Source organism: Nanorana parkeri, unplaced genomic scaffold (assembly GCF_000935625.1).
Source record: "Nanorana parkeri isolate BGI_ZX_2015 unplaced genomic scaffold, ASM93562v1 scaffold1976, whole genome shotgun sequence".
NCBI lineage: Eukaryota > Metazoa > Chordata > Amphibia > Anura > Dicroglossidae > Nanorana > Nanorana parkeri.
The window spans coordinates 119,794-132,971 of NW_017308244.1; the positions used below are offsets into that span (position 1 = coordinate 119,794).

General features: G+C 38.8%; 1 protein-coding gene across 1 annotated transcript in view; it reads left to right on the plus strand.

Moving 5' to 3' along the window:
- The window catches only part of LOC108800277 (vomeronasal type-2 receptor 26-like), a 25,058-nt gene extending 12,126 nt beyond the window's left edge, over positions 1 to 12,932 (plus strand). The window contains exons 3-4 of the mRNA XM_018572251.1: positions 9,082 to 9,205; positions 12,025 to 12,932. Of these exons, the coding sequence (XP_018427753.1) occupies positions 9,082 to 9,205; positions 12,025 to 12,932 (1,032 nt within the window). The remainder of the gene's footprint in view (positions 1 to 9,081; positions 9,206 to 12,024) is intronic.
- The last annotated feature ends 246 nt before the right edge of the window (positions 12,933 to 13,178 follow it).

Sequence of the window (13,178 nt, forward strand, 5' to 3'; positions counted from 1 at the left end):
AACAAAATCATACATTAGAACAGAGATGTATAAATCCCAGGAGCTCCGTGTGCTCCTTACAAATGACAGCTGCCTCCTAACTTTTGCATTTTTCTCTAGTTTAGTCTTGGAGCTCAAAAGTATCGGTACACGTACTTGTACCGAGTACTGTACTTGGTATCTGTGCAACCCTAATTTTTATTAATTTTATTCCATATTTACACATCCCAAAAACAAACTTATTGATCCCAACCCCAAAAAATGTTACCAATATATTAACAGTAAAAAGGTGAAAACATACAAATACCCTTTCATCATAAATCAGAAAATACATCAAAAATAAAAAATAATATTCTCCAACCCAGACAGTTACTAAAGATTTTAATCTTGGGTTAAGGAGAAGAAAAAATATAATATCCCCAAGACATAACCCATGCACTTCCATGAAGTATCCCTGCCCGTCCTAAACTCGAGTTATTTTTAGGGTCCAAGGCATGGGAATGGGATAGTGATGAATTTGCATAGGATTTGGCAGGCTATCAAGCAAACCTATTACTTTGTGTAATAATGAATTTGGAAGCATTAAGAAATGGTTGTCAGATCTGTAGGTATGTGTTGTATGCATGGGAACTACATGTATAGTATTCTTGATTTATTTAATGGTTCTGTATTTTTAAGGTATCCCGCTATTTAAACTCAATACACTACATGGATCCACATAACAAGGAAATATATTTTAAAGAAAAGGGAGATCTGCCCGGCCCGCTGGAAATTGTAAATTGGATAACACAAGTTGAAGACAAAAATGTCACACATTGGAGACGTGTGGGCCACTTTGATGGATCTCTTCCCGATAAACAACAACTTACTCTCACACCACAGCTGATATCATGGAAACGTGACCAGGTGACAGAAATCAAATAAAAAAATACATAGGCTGCCATTGGTGACTCATGCTCTTTTTTAAAAATCTGCAGGTCAATGGCTGTCATGTTCATCCAAAGGATATAATGCTTCCAGAATGATTGATATAAAAATATGAAGATCAGGAGTTCTGATATTCCTCTGAATTCGCAACGTAAATTTTTTTGGGGGTTTGAGTATCAGGAACGTGTTGGGGTCAAAGACAAAAAAGAAGCTAGCACTTTTAGAAGGGGATCAGCAGTGGAAGTCTACATATTTCTCCTGCTACATGTTTCCTTATTTCTAGAACCCATATGAAAGACCAATGCATCATTATGTGTATCAATATAAAACTTTATATTGGAATCCAGCAGAAAGGTCATTACTCTAAACCATAAGGTCAGTAGGGACAAATTACACCTCCTGTGGGGTATTTTCAAATTATAAACCAGCAGACCTTGGGATAATAAATATTTATATATAACCTTTCTCCCACATCATGAGTTTAAGGGGTCTATTCACTAAGCTGCTGAAGGATCTAGCTGTAGCTTCGGCCGATCCTTCGACTAGCTTCGGCCCCAGGACCCCTTCGGTTCAGTAGAACCTAAGGGCTGCTGTACGGGCTATAATTTTTTTCGTTTTTTTTTTACGGCAGCAGAACCTCCGGACAATAGAAAACTGTTGGGCAGAGCTAGCTGTCATTGCAAATTGAAATAGCCAATAGTAATGTAGCAATGCATCTCAATTGCAATTTTTTTTTCTATTCTGACATCGCTCGTGTCAGAATAAAGAAAAAGAAAGACACAGCAGTGTTTCTCTCCTGGGCGGCCGGGAGCGGGAAGCAACCAGAGCACAAGGGAGAGTATTTTTTTCTTTTTTTTTTGACGGCAGCAGAGCCGCCAGACAATAGGAAACTATTGGGCGGAGCTAGCTGTCACTGCTAGCTCCGCACAATCGTTTTCTATTTACTTTTTAAAACTTTTAAAACTCTTTTTCTGTTCTGTGCGGTGCCTCTGAGGGACCGAGCAGAACAGCCGAGCCGAATGCCGCTCAGCGGCATTCGGCTATTCAGTCACTGCTGTTCGGCATCTATGAGAATAGACTGAACAGCAGTGAGTAGCCTGCCGCAGGTTCGGCTCTGGATCGGCTGAGTCAAACTCTTTCTGCACTTCGGGTCAGCCGAACATGCTGAGCATGTTAGGCCGACCCAAAGCCATGCGAAGCAAGCCGATGTACGGCTAATTTCAGCCGATATACGGCTGAAATCAGCCATACCAGCCTGAACTGAATAGCCGAACAGTGTTCGGCTCACTTCACTTCAGGGTGGTCATTCACTTGGCTACCTACGGCAGCTTATTGAATAGACCCTTTTATGTTCCCTCCAGTTGTTTACTTAAGCAGTCCCTTTAAGTTCATACTTCCTGCTGCTATCATGTTGTGCCAAAGTCATCCATTATAGCCAAAAACAAAATTGTGCATTTATACTGACAAATGTACTCCAAACACTTGCCCCTTGTTTTATAATTAATGCACATTGCACAAAAACTAAGTGCTAACTTCACATCCATATCATTTAATAGCCCAATGGATAATATAATCCATGAATGCTGGTAATGCACACAATGTGGTCATCACATTCCTAACTTTCACTTCCTGATTCACTCACAATAAAAATGTACAGTATCTATTAGGGCTTGGTTGTCGTATTCCCAACTCCCCAGCTATTATCATTCTATGCACTCTGTGTCAGACCTACATAGGAACCTCTGGCCCTTTGAGACATTCAGTGCATCTACATCCCTGCTGTCTTATGTCATTTCTGGTATATGGCATTTTTCTCTGTCACAAGTCTTCTGTTCTGTCCACATACACTAAAACATTTTTGTCAGAATTGAACTCCGTCATAAGTTCTGCAGATTGGTAGACAATATTTTTGTTTACACATAAATTAGCAATGTCATATAAAACTAAGGAACACAAGTTTAAGTTGCTCTCCAGATAGTATCTGACCCCTGTAAGACTCCATATTTTTTCCCTTCAATTTCTGAGTCCTGTTGGAGTTGACAGCAGGCGGTGGGCACCCATCTACATGTTTGGTGGGCCTGTCTTCTGGTTCCTAAATTTTGTACACAGGTTTTAGCTTTATATAACACGTCATATGCAACAGGGATTCAGAAAGCTTCTGGGCTTACGTTACATAACCTTCCTGCCAGTTCCCTCCCAAAGCCAAGTGCTCTGTTTTCCAATTTTTCCAGGAATTTCAGTCTTCCCCCATTGCTTTTTGATTGTATCAATATTTTAGAGGCAATTATGCATATGGAGCAATTAGTTGCTATTGATAATGATAATGTAGAGGGATTTAATAATTCCTGGACCGCTTAGGATTCCTTTTTTGGGATTCTGTTGAGTTTTGGACCTCTATTCTTAGCACTTAGAGAGTGATTTGACTGCTAATTGTTTGGAGGGAGGTTTCATACCTTTTACATTTACCTAATTTTGTTATGTGACTTTCTATCATTACATTGACACTCCCTCGCTGCCTCTTCTCCTTTAGTTACCTGTCTTTTTCTACACTTTACACTCTTTCTTTTGTCTATCATGTCATTGTTCTAAAGTCCTTTTCTTCCTTCCTTTTTTCTGGAATGCCTGACCCGGGAGACTTCAGTGTGGTTTCACTGTGTCTTGTGTTACCATACAGATTGACTTACCTATCCACATTGTCATTTTTTTAATTGCACTGCTTCCAGATGTTGTAATTTTACTGAATGATTGTTTCATGCTTGTCTCCTGGGGATTGAAGAGATATGCCTGTTTTATATCTGTTTTTAAAAACCTAATAAATCTCTGCACAAAACATAACTATTAACACATGAGGAATAATCCAACCAAAAAAACATGGCAAAGGGCTCCCAATGTGCCTGGTTGCAGTGATGCATTTTGTCATCATCATAGGCATCAGAATGCTACTGTGCATGTCCATATTCTTCCCTTATATTTTGTATGCACATGACAAACATCTCTCCCATTTTGGGATACAAGCTCCATTTAGTGGCCATCATTGCTCGCTACCACTTTACTCAGACCACTCACTGAGATTCTAAAATGTATCTAATAAAAGTAGAGGGACAGATAAGAAGGCTTACACACAGGTACTGAAACAGGTTTACCACTTTTCCTTCCCCTGTGTTGATAAACAGGCTTTTGCAGAATAATATTCATATATAAATGCAATTTTAATTATAGCCTCAAATGCCAAAAACGTTCTATTTTGCTACTATCACAAAAAGACTCCCAATTCTAATGCCTCATTCATTTGGATGCAGGGTAGAGTATTCACAAACCTAATATCACTCTTTTTAAAAGCAAAGTTTGTTCAAAATTGTCCCTCAATTCACTCACATTTAGTGAGTGAATGAATACCTTTTACCTTTCATTTTTGGGGGACTTATTGTGACCTCTAGAAAAATGGACTGCCACAGGACTTCTCATTGCCTAAGGTAATGTCTATTATATGAAGGAGGCCTGGAGGACAAAATTACCTGATGTTGGCTCTCAAATTGTTTTAATCATCACTTTTTTTTATAATTTCCACATCTAAGACATTGGATCTTATAGCCAGTTGTATGTAAGGAAAATATAATTTAAATAATTACTCGTGCTTTTAAAGTAGCAGTTCTCACTCATTCTCCCTCCATTTCATTAGAACATAGTTACATTGTTGTTGAGGTTGAATAAAGACACAGGTCCATCAAGTTTAGCCTGTTTGTGGATGTGTGTGTGTGTGTGTGTGTGTGTGTGAGTTACTAAGAGTACCTGCACCCTTGTTAATTGTGATTTCTGGGGTAAGCATCAAAAGGTTCTTGGATGAGTCAGTGTTCTGTGCTGAAACCACTGCCTGTTTTTTTTTTACACAATTTTACTTCTCTTATAGTATAAAAATCCCCTTCACAGTTTGATTAAACCTTTTTTCTTCCAGTTTCAGGTAAACCAGTAAACAGTTTATTGCCAACTCTGCCATCACCATTAAACAATTTGAACATTACAATTGTCCCCTCTTATTCTTCTCTTTTTCAGATTGTACAAGTTTTTTTTATTTATAAACTTTCCACATAGCTTTGCCTTTCTAACTCCTTTATTAGTTCTGTTGCCCTTCTCTGAGCTATCTCCAGCTCAAAGACATCCTTTCCGTGAATTGATGACCAAAATACCCAAACAGAGCTGTGAACAGTGAACAGAGCTTGCTAGTTTATTGGCTTATTGACCATTAGGTCTGTTCGGCAGTGAATTTTCTGACATGCTCAGTTGATCGAGGGATGCCTGTCAGTAGGATGCCAACAGTGGTACTTGCGCAGTGAATCTCAGTTGGTTCATTAAAAACTGATAAAAAATTTAATGGGGTCTATTCACGAAGCAGCCGAAGGATCTAGCCATAGCTTCGACTGATCCTTTGGATAGCTTTGGCCCCAAGACCCCTTTGGGTCAGTAGAACCGAAGTGGGCCGGTCAGTAGTCCCAAAGTGGGCCGGGCGGCTCATTCGAGCCGAAGGCATATCCCTCGGCTCGACTCGACTGAGCCGAGCTGCAAGGCGAAGCTGGCCGAGCAGCCGGCCATTGGCCGGCCGACAGCCTCCTTCTGACAGCTGGGCGAAGCAAGCTGTGATCTTACGGCTGGCTCCAGCCACTTGCAGAGAGATCAGCGTCCCTGGTTACTAGTTAACCAGGGACATTGATCTCCAGACAGCCCAACTCTCCCGGGCACTCCGGGAGTCTCCCGATATTAGATAGCGGCTCACGGCCCCCCATGAGAGAAACACTTTGTCCCAGAAAGGTTTACTCTGCTTTCTTTCTTTTTTTTATTCTGACATAGAGCCGTTGGCTGCCGTCAGAATAAAAAATAATAATTCACCATAGGAATGCATAGCTAGATTCCTATTGGCTATTTCAATTTTCAATAGCCAGAAACAAGCTAGCCATTGTACCCACCCACTGCTGGTGTCAATCAGCAGACGGGACCTGCAGTTCTCCATCAGGTCCCCTCTAGTGATTGACAGCAGCAGAGGGCGGATGCAATAGCTAGTTTGTGATTGGCTATTGCAAATTGAAATAGCCAATAGGAATCTAGCTATGCATTCCTATGGTGATTTTTTATTTTTTATTTTTTTGACGCAGCAGAACCGCCTGGCCCATAGAAAACAGTTGTGCGGAGCACAGAGGGACCGAGCAGAACAGCCGAGCCGAATGCTGCTCAGTGGCATTCGACTATTCACTCACTGCTGTTCGGCATCTATGAGAATAAACCGAACAGCAGCGAGTAGCCTGCTGGAGGTTCGGCTTAGCCGATCCTTATATTGGATCAGCTGGATCAGCATTCGGCTCACTTCACTTTGGGTCGGTTGTTCACTCGGCTGCCTACGGCAGCTTAGTGAATAGACCCTGATGTGTCTATAGCCTACTTAAGGCAAAAGCAACCATTTCCCAACCCACTCACCAGCCATCCAAAAAACACAAATCACATTTACCTGTCTAACTGTTAGAGTTAAAAACAGAATTGGAAGAATAGGTCACCAGCACTCCAAATATTTAAAATGAATAAGTCCTTTTTATTGGACGATAGTGTCACAAAAGATCAAACAAGAGCCGACGTTTCGGGGCCGCGCAGGGTCCCTTCCTCAAGGCAAGAGATGTGACAATGTGATAACATCCACATACACTTATTCATTTTAAATATTTGGAGCGCTGGTGACCTATTCTTCCAATTGTGTATTTTGCACGGTGCCATCCGTGGAGTTACTGCAAGCACCATCTTTGTTTATTGGCCGGGACTGCTGAAAGGTGTGCGGAGAGTATCCTCACCAATTGCAACCAGAGTTAAAAACAGCATTTTAGTTGCACAACGTTTGCAAAGTATGTGGAATACACACTGCCTTGTCAAGGCTCATGTATGTAGTATGGTCCTAACTCTAATCTATGAGAGCCTCAATCTTGGAGTGCATATAGAAAAAGATGAATTGGGTGCAGCTTCCCCACAAGGCAGCCCAACCTCCTTAAAGGCACTCATGAAATGGGGGACTCAGATTCAAGTAAGCTCCATGTTGTGCTGTGGAATTTTTTGCTGTTGTACTGTTTAAAGCCCTTCCATGTGCACCTTACTTTAATGCTGGTTAGGAATTTATAACTGCATTTGCCATTTGTTTTGCTTGTTGTATTTAGTAGTTGGGACACACTGGGGCCCTCAGCTGCCATTGTGATGTGCAAAGGATGAATTGGGTGCAGGTTTTCCAGGAGGTCTCTTCAAAACCTTTGTCATCATGCAAAATTAAACATCTCCTCTTCTCCTATTATTAAAAATCACAACCTCCAATAACGTGCATGGAAAAAAGAACAGGATTTTTACTTGCAAGTTATTGGATGATTGAAGCCATCAGCACATGGCCTCAAGCATGATGCTAAGTATATTTTCCATTTGCAAAGTGAATTTTATCTGTGTAAAGTAAATTTTCACTTAACCGAGGGAATGATCAGTGCTCATTTCAAACATTCAATCAAGGGTCAGCAAAATCCTTCTTGTTTGTATTTTTTTTTTTATGTGAATGGGTATCCTTTCCCAAATTAGTTTTCACCACATTTGGTTATTAAAAATTCCCTTGCAAAGTCACAAATTTCTTTTTAAAGTGAACACCCTATTACTCCATAAGTAAACAAGGGCCTATGCATTCCATTATTTTTTCACAAAAAAATTAAGAAAGGAAATAAGCCAGCTTAGAATTAGAGCTAAGGCTGCAATTCTACCCAAACACACATGCAAGAATATTACACAACATGGCTAAAAAAAACATAAGGTAAGATAAATATTTTTTTTTCTTTGCAACCATTTTTAATATGTTGTGAGTATAATTAACAGTTTATTTTTATTATTTCTTTACTTGATTTTATTTTTTTGTCTAAAGATGTCATTTAAAAATTATGCAGGTCATGCATATTTTATGTCGGGTAAATGGGACAGGAAGTTTAACGATTGGCACGTGGATAAGCCTATCCGCCTCCATCACGTGCTTAGGGGCACAGTGTTGGTACCTTTGGAGACCCTTTTAGATCCTAATGGTTTGACATTTATGGATTATTGGCGATATTCACAGTTACAGCATTTTCTTACATCGCTCCCTGGACCATTACAATCTTTAAGGGATCTGAGTCCTATTGAAACTATGGGGTCTATTCACGAAGCTGCCGAGGGCAGCCGAGTGAATGACCAACCGAATGCCGCCGAGCGACATTCAGCTCGGTTGTTCTGCTCGGTCTCTTAGAGGGACCGAGCAGAACAGAAAAATAGTGAAAAAAGTTAAAAAGTAAATAGCAAACGATTGTGCTGAGCTAGCAGTGAAAGCTAGCTCCGCCCAATAGTTTCCTATTGTCCGGCGGCTCTGCTGCTGTCAAAAAAAAAAAGAAGAAAAAAAAACTCTCCCGGGCGCTCTGGGAGCCTCCCGCTCCATTCGGCTCGGCTGAGCCGCTCGGCCGTGATCGGGAGCTGTACGGGCTATTGTGAATAGCCCGTACAGCAGGCCCTTGGTTCGAATTAACCGATGGACATCCCGTAACCGAAGCTAGCCGAAGGATCGGCCGAAGCTACGGCTAGATCCTTCGGCAGCTTCGTGAATAGACCCCTATGTTTTTTTGAAGTAGTAGGCTTGCCAGGTGCATCCCCCGCTTTTATAAAATTTTGTTGGAATTTGGGAGACCGGAGTTTCCCAATTTCTTGACTAGATGGGAGATGGACTTGGGCAGCCAGCTGAACAAAAAATGAAGGTATTGGCTTTAACACATACATCCTCGTTGGCCTGTAACATGGAAGAGATGAATTATAAATGACTTACCCGTTGGTACCTCTCTCCGTCTAGAATGCACGAGATGTATGGTGATTTTTCCCCCTTGTGCTGGAGAGGATGTGAACAAAGGGGAACTATGGCACATATATGGTGGACTTGCCCCATTATCCAGGGATATTGGGGTCAGGTGAGGACTTATGTTGAAAAAAGTATGGGTTCTCATAGTGTTGGATATGCTGTCCAGATGGAAAATAATGCAGTATTTACCTATGTTGAAAAACATTATTTCCTTCACATGTTGTCTCTTTTAATTTGAAGTTTTTTTTTATATTTTACTAAACGGTATTTATAATGATTTATATTCTTTTTTATCTTAGGCCCCAAGAGGTCGATGTTCTGCAGAATGTCTTCCAGGGTTTAGAAAAACTCTAAGGGAAGGATATCATGTATGTTGTTATGACTGTGTTCCGTGTTCAGAGGGAGAAATATCAATCTATTCTGGTAATCTTTATGTTCCTTTTAAAATTTAAAATACATAAGAAATTTGTTTTTTTTTCCAGTGTGACCAGTGATAACTTTAAAACAAAGGGTTTTTATAGATATGAAGTGCTAATTTTATTCTGCAGGTTCCCATTATATTGATACCAACATAATGTTTATGGTAGAATGCATGGATAAGTTATTAACATATTGAATTAATGCATTTAAAATGGTTTATTTTTTATGCTCACATCACAATAATGGACATATTTATAAGGCAGTCAATGTGACATTTACCAATCACTCACAGGTGGTTATTCAGTCTCCTTATTTTAAAACACATTTATTAGGAAAATTACCTGCAGTGAATGTTTTTTGAATGTCAAAAATTATAAATAATTATAAATTATATATAAGTCCCAATAGTTGCACATAAATGGACTGAAGATATTTCAGGTACATTGTAAATCTCTGATCACATGACATGGTTTAAACAAATACATTTTTGTTTGCTGTTCAACCTCTTGTACAAACCCATGGTGCTCCTAGAAATCTTTTGTAATGTATTTTAATGTTTATTTCAAAACATAACTTCTATCTAAAAAGAAACCCTGAATTTAAATCCCCTTTAAACAATAAAAAGACAATCACAATACAACTGACCCAAAACTAGTACAGCTTCCCTTTCAATCTCAGTAATTCATGAAAGGAAAAGCATTTTCATTAGACCTAAAAATATATATTTTTACATTATTGTAAAAGTTAATAGAAATATTAATATCTTTTTAAATTATCAATATATAATATTTATTTCAGAAATTATTTAATTTAGATTATGCCTAAGATACTTCAGCTGAAAGCCAGATGGTCCCATATCTGATGGATAAGGTGTGTCCCTGATCTACTTCACAATGTCATATATTATATGAGAGTGCAGAATGGATAGTCCAAGCTTTTAGTTCTCCACTTTCTGGCTGTATATGGCATATTTATACATTTGTAACATTTTATATTTTACTGGTTAAGAATAAAACATGGTGCACAATATATGATTTGTTTTATTTTAGTGTAACTAGGTCCTAATCACACACACACACACACACACACACACACACACAAACACACAAACACACACACACACAATCACGTTAGTAAGTTATACCTGTGATTTTTTTTAACTGAATTTTATAACTATGTACATCTGCAATATTTTTGACTTGATGATTATCGGTGCACTGCATTTTCCATTGATGACATACATTTGGTAGCAGCTGGCAGCTGCAGTCAATTTCCAAGTAGGATAGTTGACACAAAGCGTGATGAGGTCATGTGGACCTGACCAGCCTCTTTCTCCTCACTGAAAAACACTACTATGCAGAAATCAGTGTCATCATACAGATTTGTAGTTCAATGCCATCGAGAGACAAATCTTTATGAATTTCAAAAGGCCCTTTGGAGGTTTGTGACTATACAACAGGTAGATACCCTTGGACAGTGAAGCTGGTAAAAGGAAAGCACACAGGAAAGAAAAAGTCAAAATAACAAAGTGTTTCTAAACCCAAAACAAAAATGCAATCTGTGGCAGCTTACTAATCCTTAGATGTGGTGGCTGCATTTGTTTTCTTTTCAACCTTTTTTTCCTTTATTTTTACTTGGTGAAACCATCCAGTAAGTCTGTTATTTTTCAATATTCTTTAACATACCAAGCTGCACAGCAATAGCAGCAGCTAGATGGAGGAAAAAACAATTTAACACTACCAATGGGGCTTGCAAAGGTCGTTTTTAATTCATTTATGTAAAACTTTGATCTCAAGATGAAAATAAAACTGTTGCTGTAACTGCTTTATAATTATTAGTAGGAGTTCAGATTACATTTACATGGTCAAGTCTGTCTAAATCTGTTAGTTTATCTAACACAACCCTTCCCACAGGGTGACAATTCTGGAGTTCATGGGTGGCCATGTTGCTCCTTCATAGATTTGAGCCTTCCAAAGACAGGAAGTGTGTTACTGGCTGGATCATTAGGTGACAATAAAGTAAAATATCTAAAGAAATATAATACTAATGCAGACAACTACAATACATTTCTAGTAAGATGCAATACATTACATGTTGGTTTTGAGGGATGTTTTTGACCTGACACACCCTTTTAGCATTCTTAAAAGATGGCATGTGTTTACTGAGCTCAGAAAGTATACAAGGTAGAGATGGCCAGGCAGCTAGATTTTGTTGCAGAAGATGGACAATGGCTGTTTTAGAGTTTATCTCAGTATTATAAGCCTTTAAACTACTTTGTGAATGCAATATTACTTAATGGGGTTGATTTACTAACTAAAATGGACTGTTCACTTTGCAAGAAAATGTTACCTTTGCTTAGTGAATGTGGTAAATATTCACTTTGGAAAAAATACCCACTCACAAACAAATGTTTTTGCTTTTACATGATTGTATGATGGAAATCAACAAAGCTTCATCTCATTTACTAAGCTTATGTAAAACTCCCCTGCAAACTGTTAATTCACTTGCAAGGTGAACAGCCTGTTTGACTTTAGTGAATGAACTCCAATAATTCAAATTACAAAGTGTGCCTTACTGTGAGAATGTTAATTTAACTTCCTGCAGAGAACTAGGGATGCACATAAGTTTATGTTCTGAGTTTTCATACCCAACATTAATTAGAGAAATGAATCATAGAGGTATTGTCAAGTTATCTGACACATACCAACACTGGTAAACCTGGTCTGGGTGTCTAGACTTCAATAATCTCTGGTCACAAGAAGGTTGGGTGTCAGCATTCATTGTACATTATGAACATTTTTCAGTATATGTTTCTTCTACAGATAGTGAAAACTGCCAGACGTGTCCTGAAGATCAATGGCCTAATGAGGCTAGAAATATTTGTGTTGCCAAATGTTATGAGTATTTGTCATATGAGAAGGACGTAATGGTTGCATTTATTTCTGTATCTTCAGTCATATTTTCTGCTACATCTCTCTGTATACTTGGAATATTTTTTTGGTTTCGGAACACTCCCATAGTCAGAGCCAATAACAGGAACCTCAGCTTCATTCTGCTCTTCTCTCTCATGCTGAGTTTCCTTTCTGTTTTCCTGTTCCTTGGATATCCAATGGACATAACTTGTATGCTGCAACAAGTCTTCTTTGGAATTGTCTTCACAGTCTCACTGTCTTCTATCCTAGCCAAAACCATCATGGTTGTTATTGCTTTTAAAGCCACCAGACCTGGAAGCTCCTGTAGGAAATGGGTGGGAGTCAAACTTCCCAATACAGTCCTGTTGTTCTGCTCATTAATTCAAGTTATGATTGGTGTTTTCTGGTTGTCCATCTCTCCACCATTTCAAGAGTATGACATGCACTCTTCTGCTGAGAAGATCATCATTCAGTGTAATGAAGGGTCCTGTTTTGGGTTTTACTCTGTGTTGGGTTATATGGGGTTTCTGGCAGCTGTGAGCTTTGTTCTGGCTTTCATGGTTAGGACATTACCAGACAGTTTTAATGAGGCCAAGTACATCACCTTCAGCATGCTGGTCTTCTGCAGTGTCTGGATTGCCATGATCCCGGCCTATCTGAGTACCAGAGGAAAGCATACAGTGGCTGTGGAGATATTCGCCATACTGACCTCCAGTGCTGGAATATTAGTCTGCATATTTTCTCCAAAATTGTATATTCTACTTTTTAAACCTGAGCGGAACACAAGAAAATCCATGCTGCCAGGAAGAATGATATAAAATATTGTAATCTTAATACATCAATACTGTATTTTCTTTGCTTGTAATGACTTTAAAGAGACTACTAATATTATTATTATTATTATTATTGTTATTTTTATTGTTATTTAGAATAATAATATTACTCATAAAATAACACACATGATTATAGTCATGGTATTGGTATTCTTGGTAACTGAACCTTTCTGTCTATATATTAGCCTAGAAATTGGTATGCATTATAATGGTTTTTAGGGAGGAAACTTG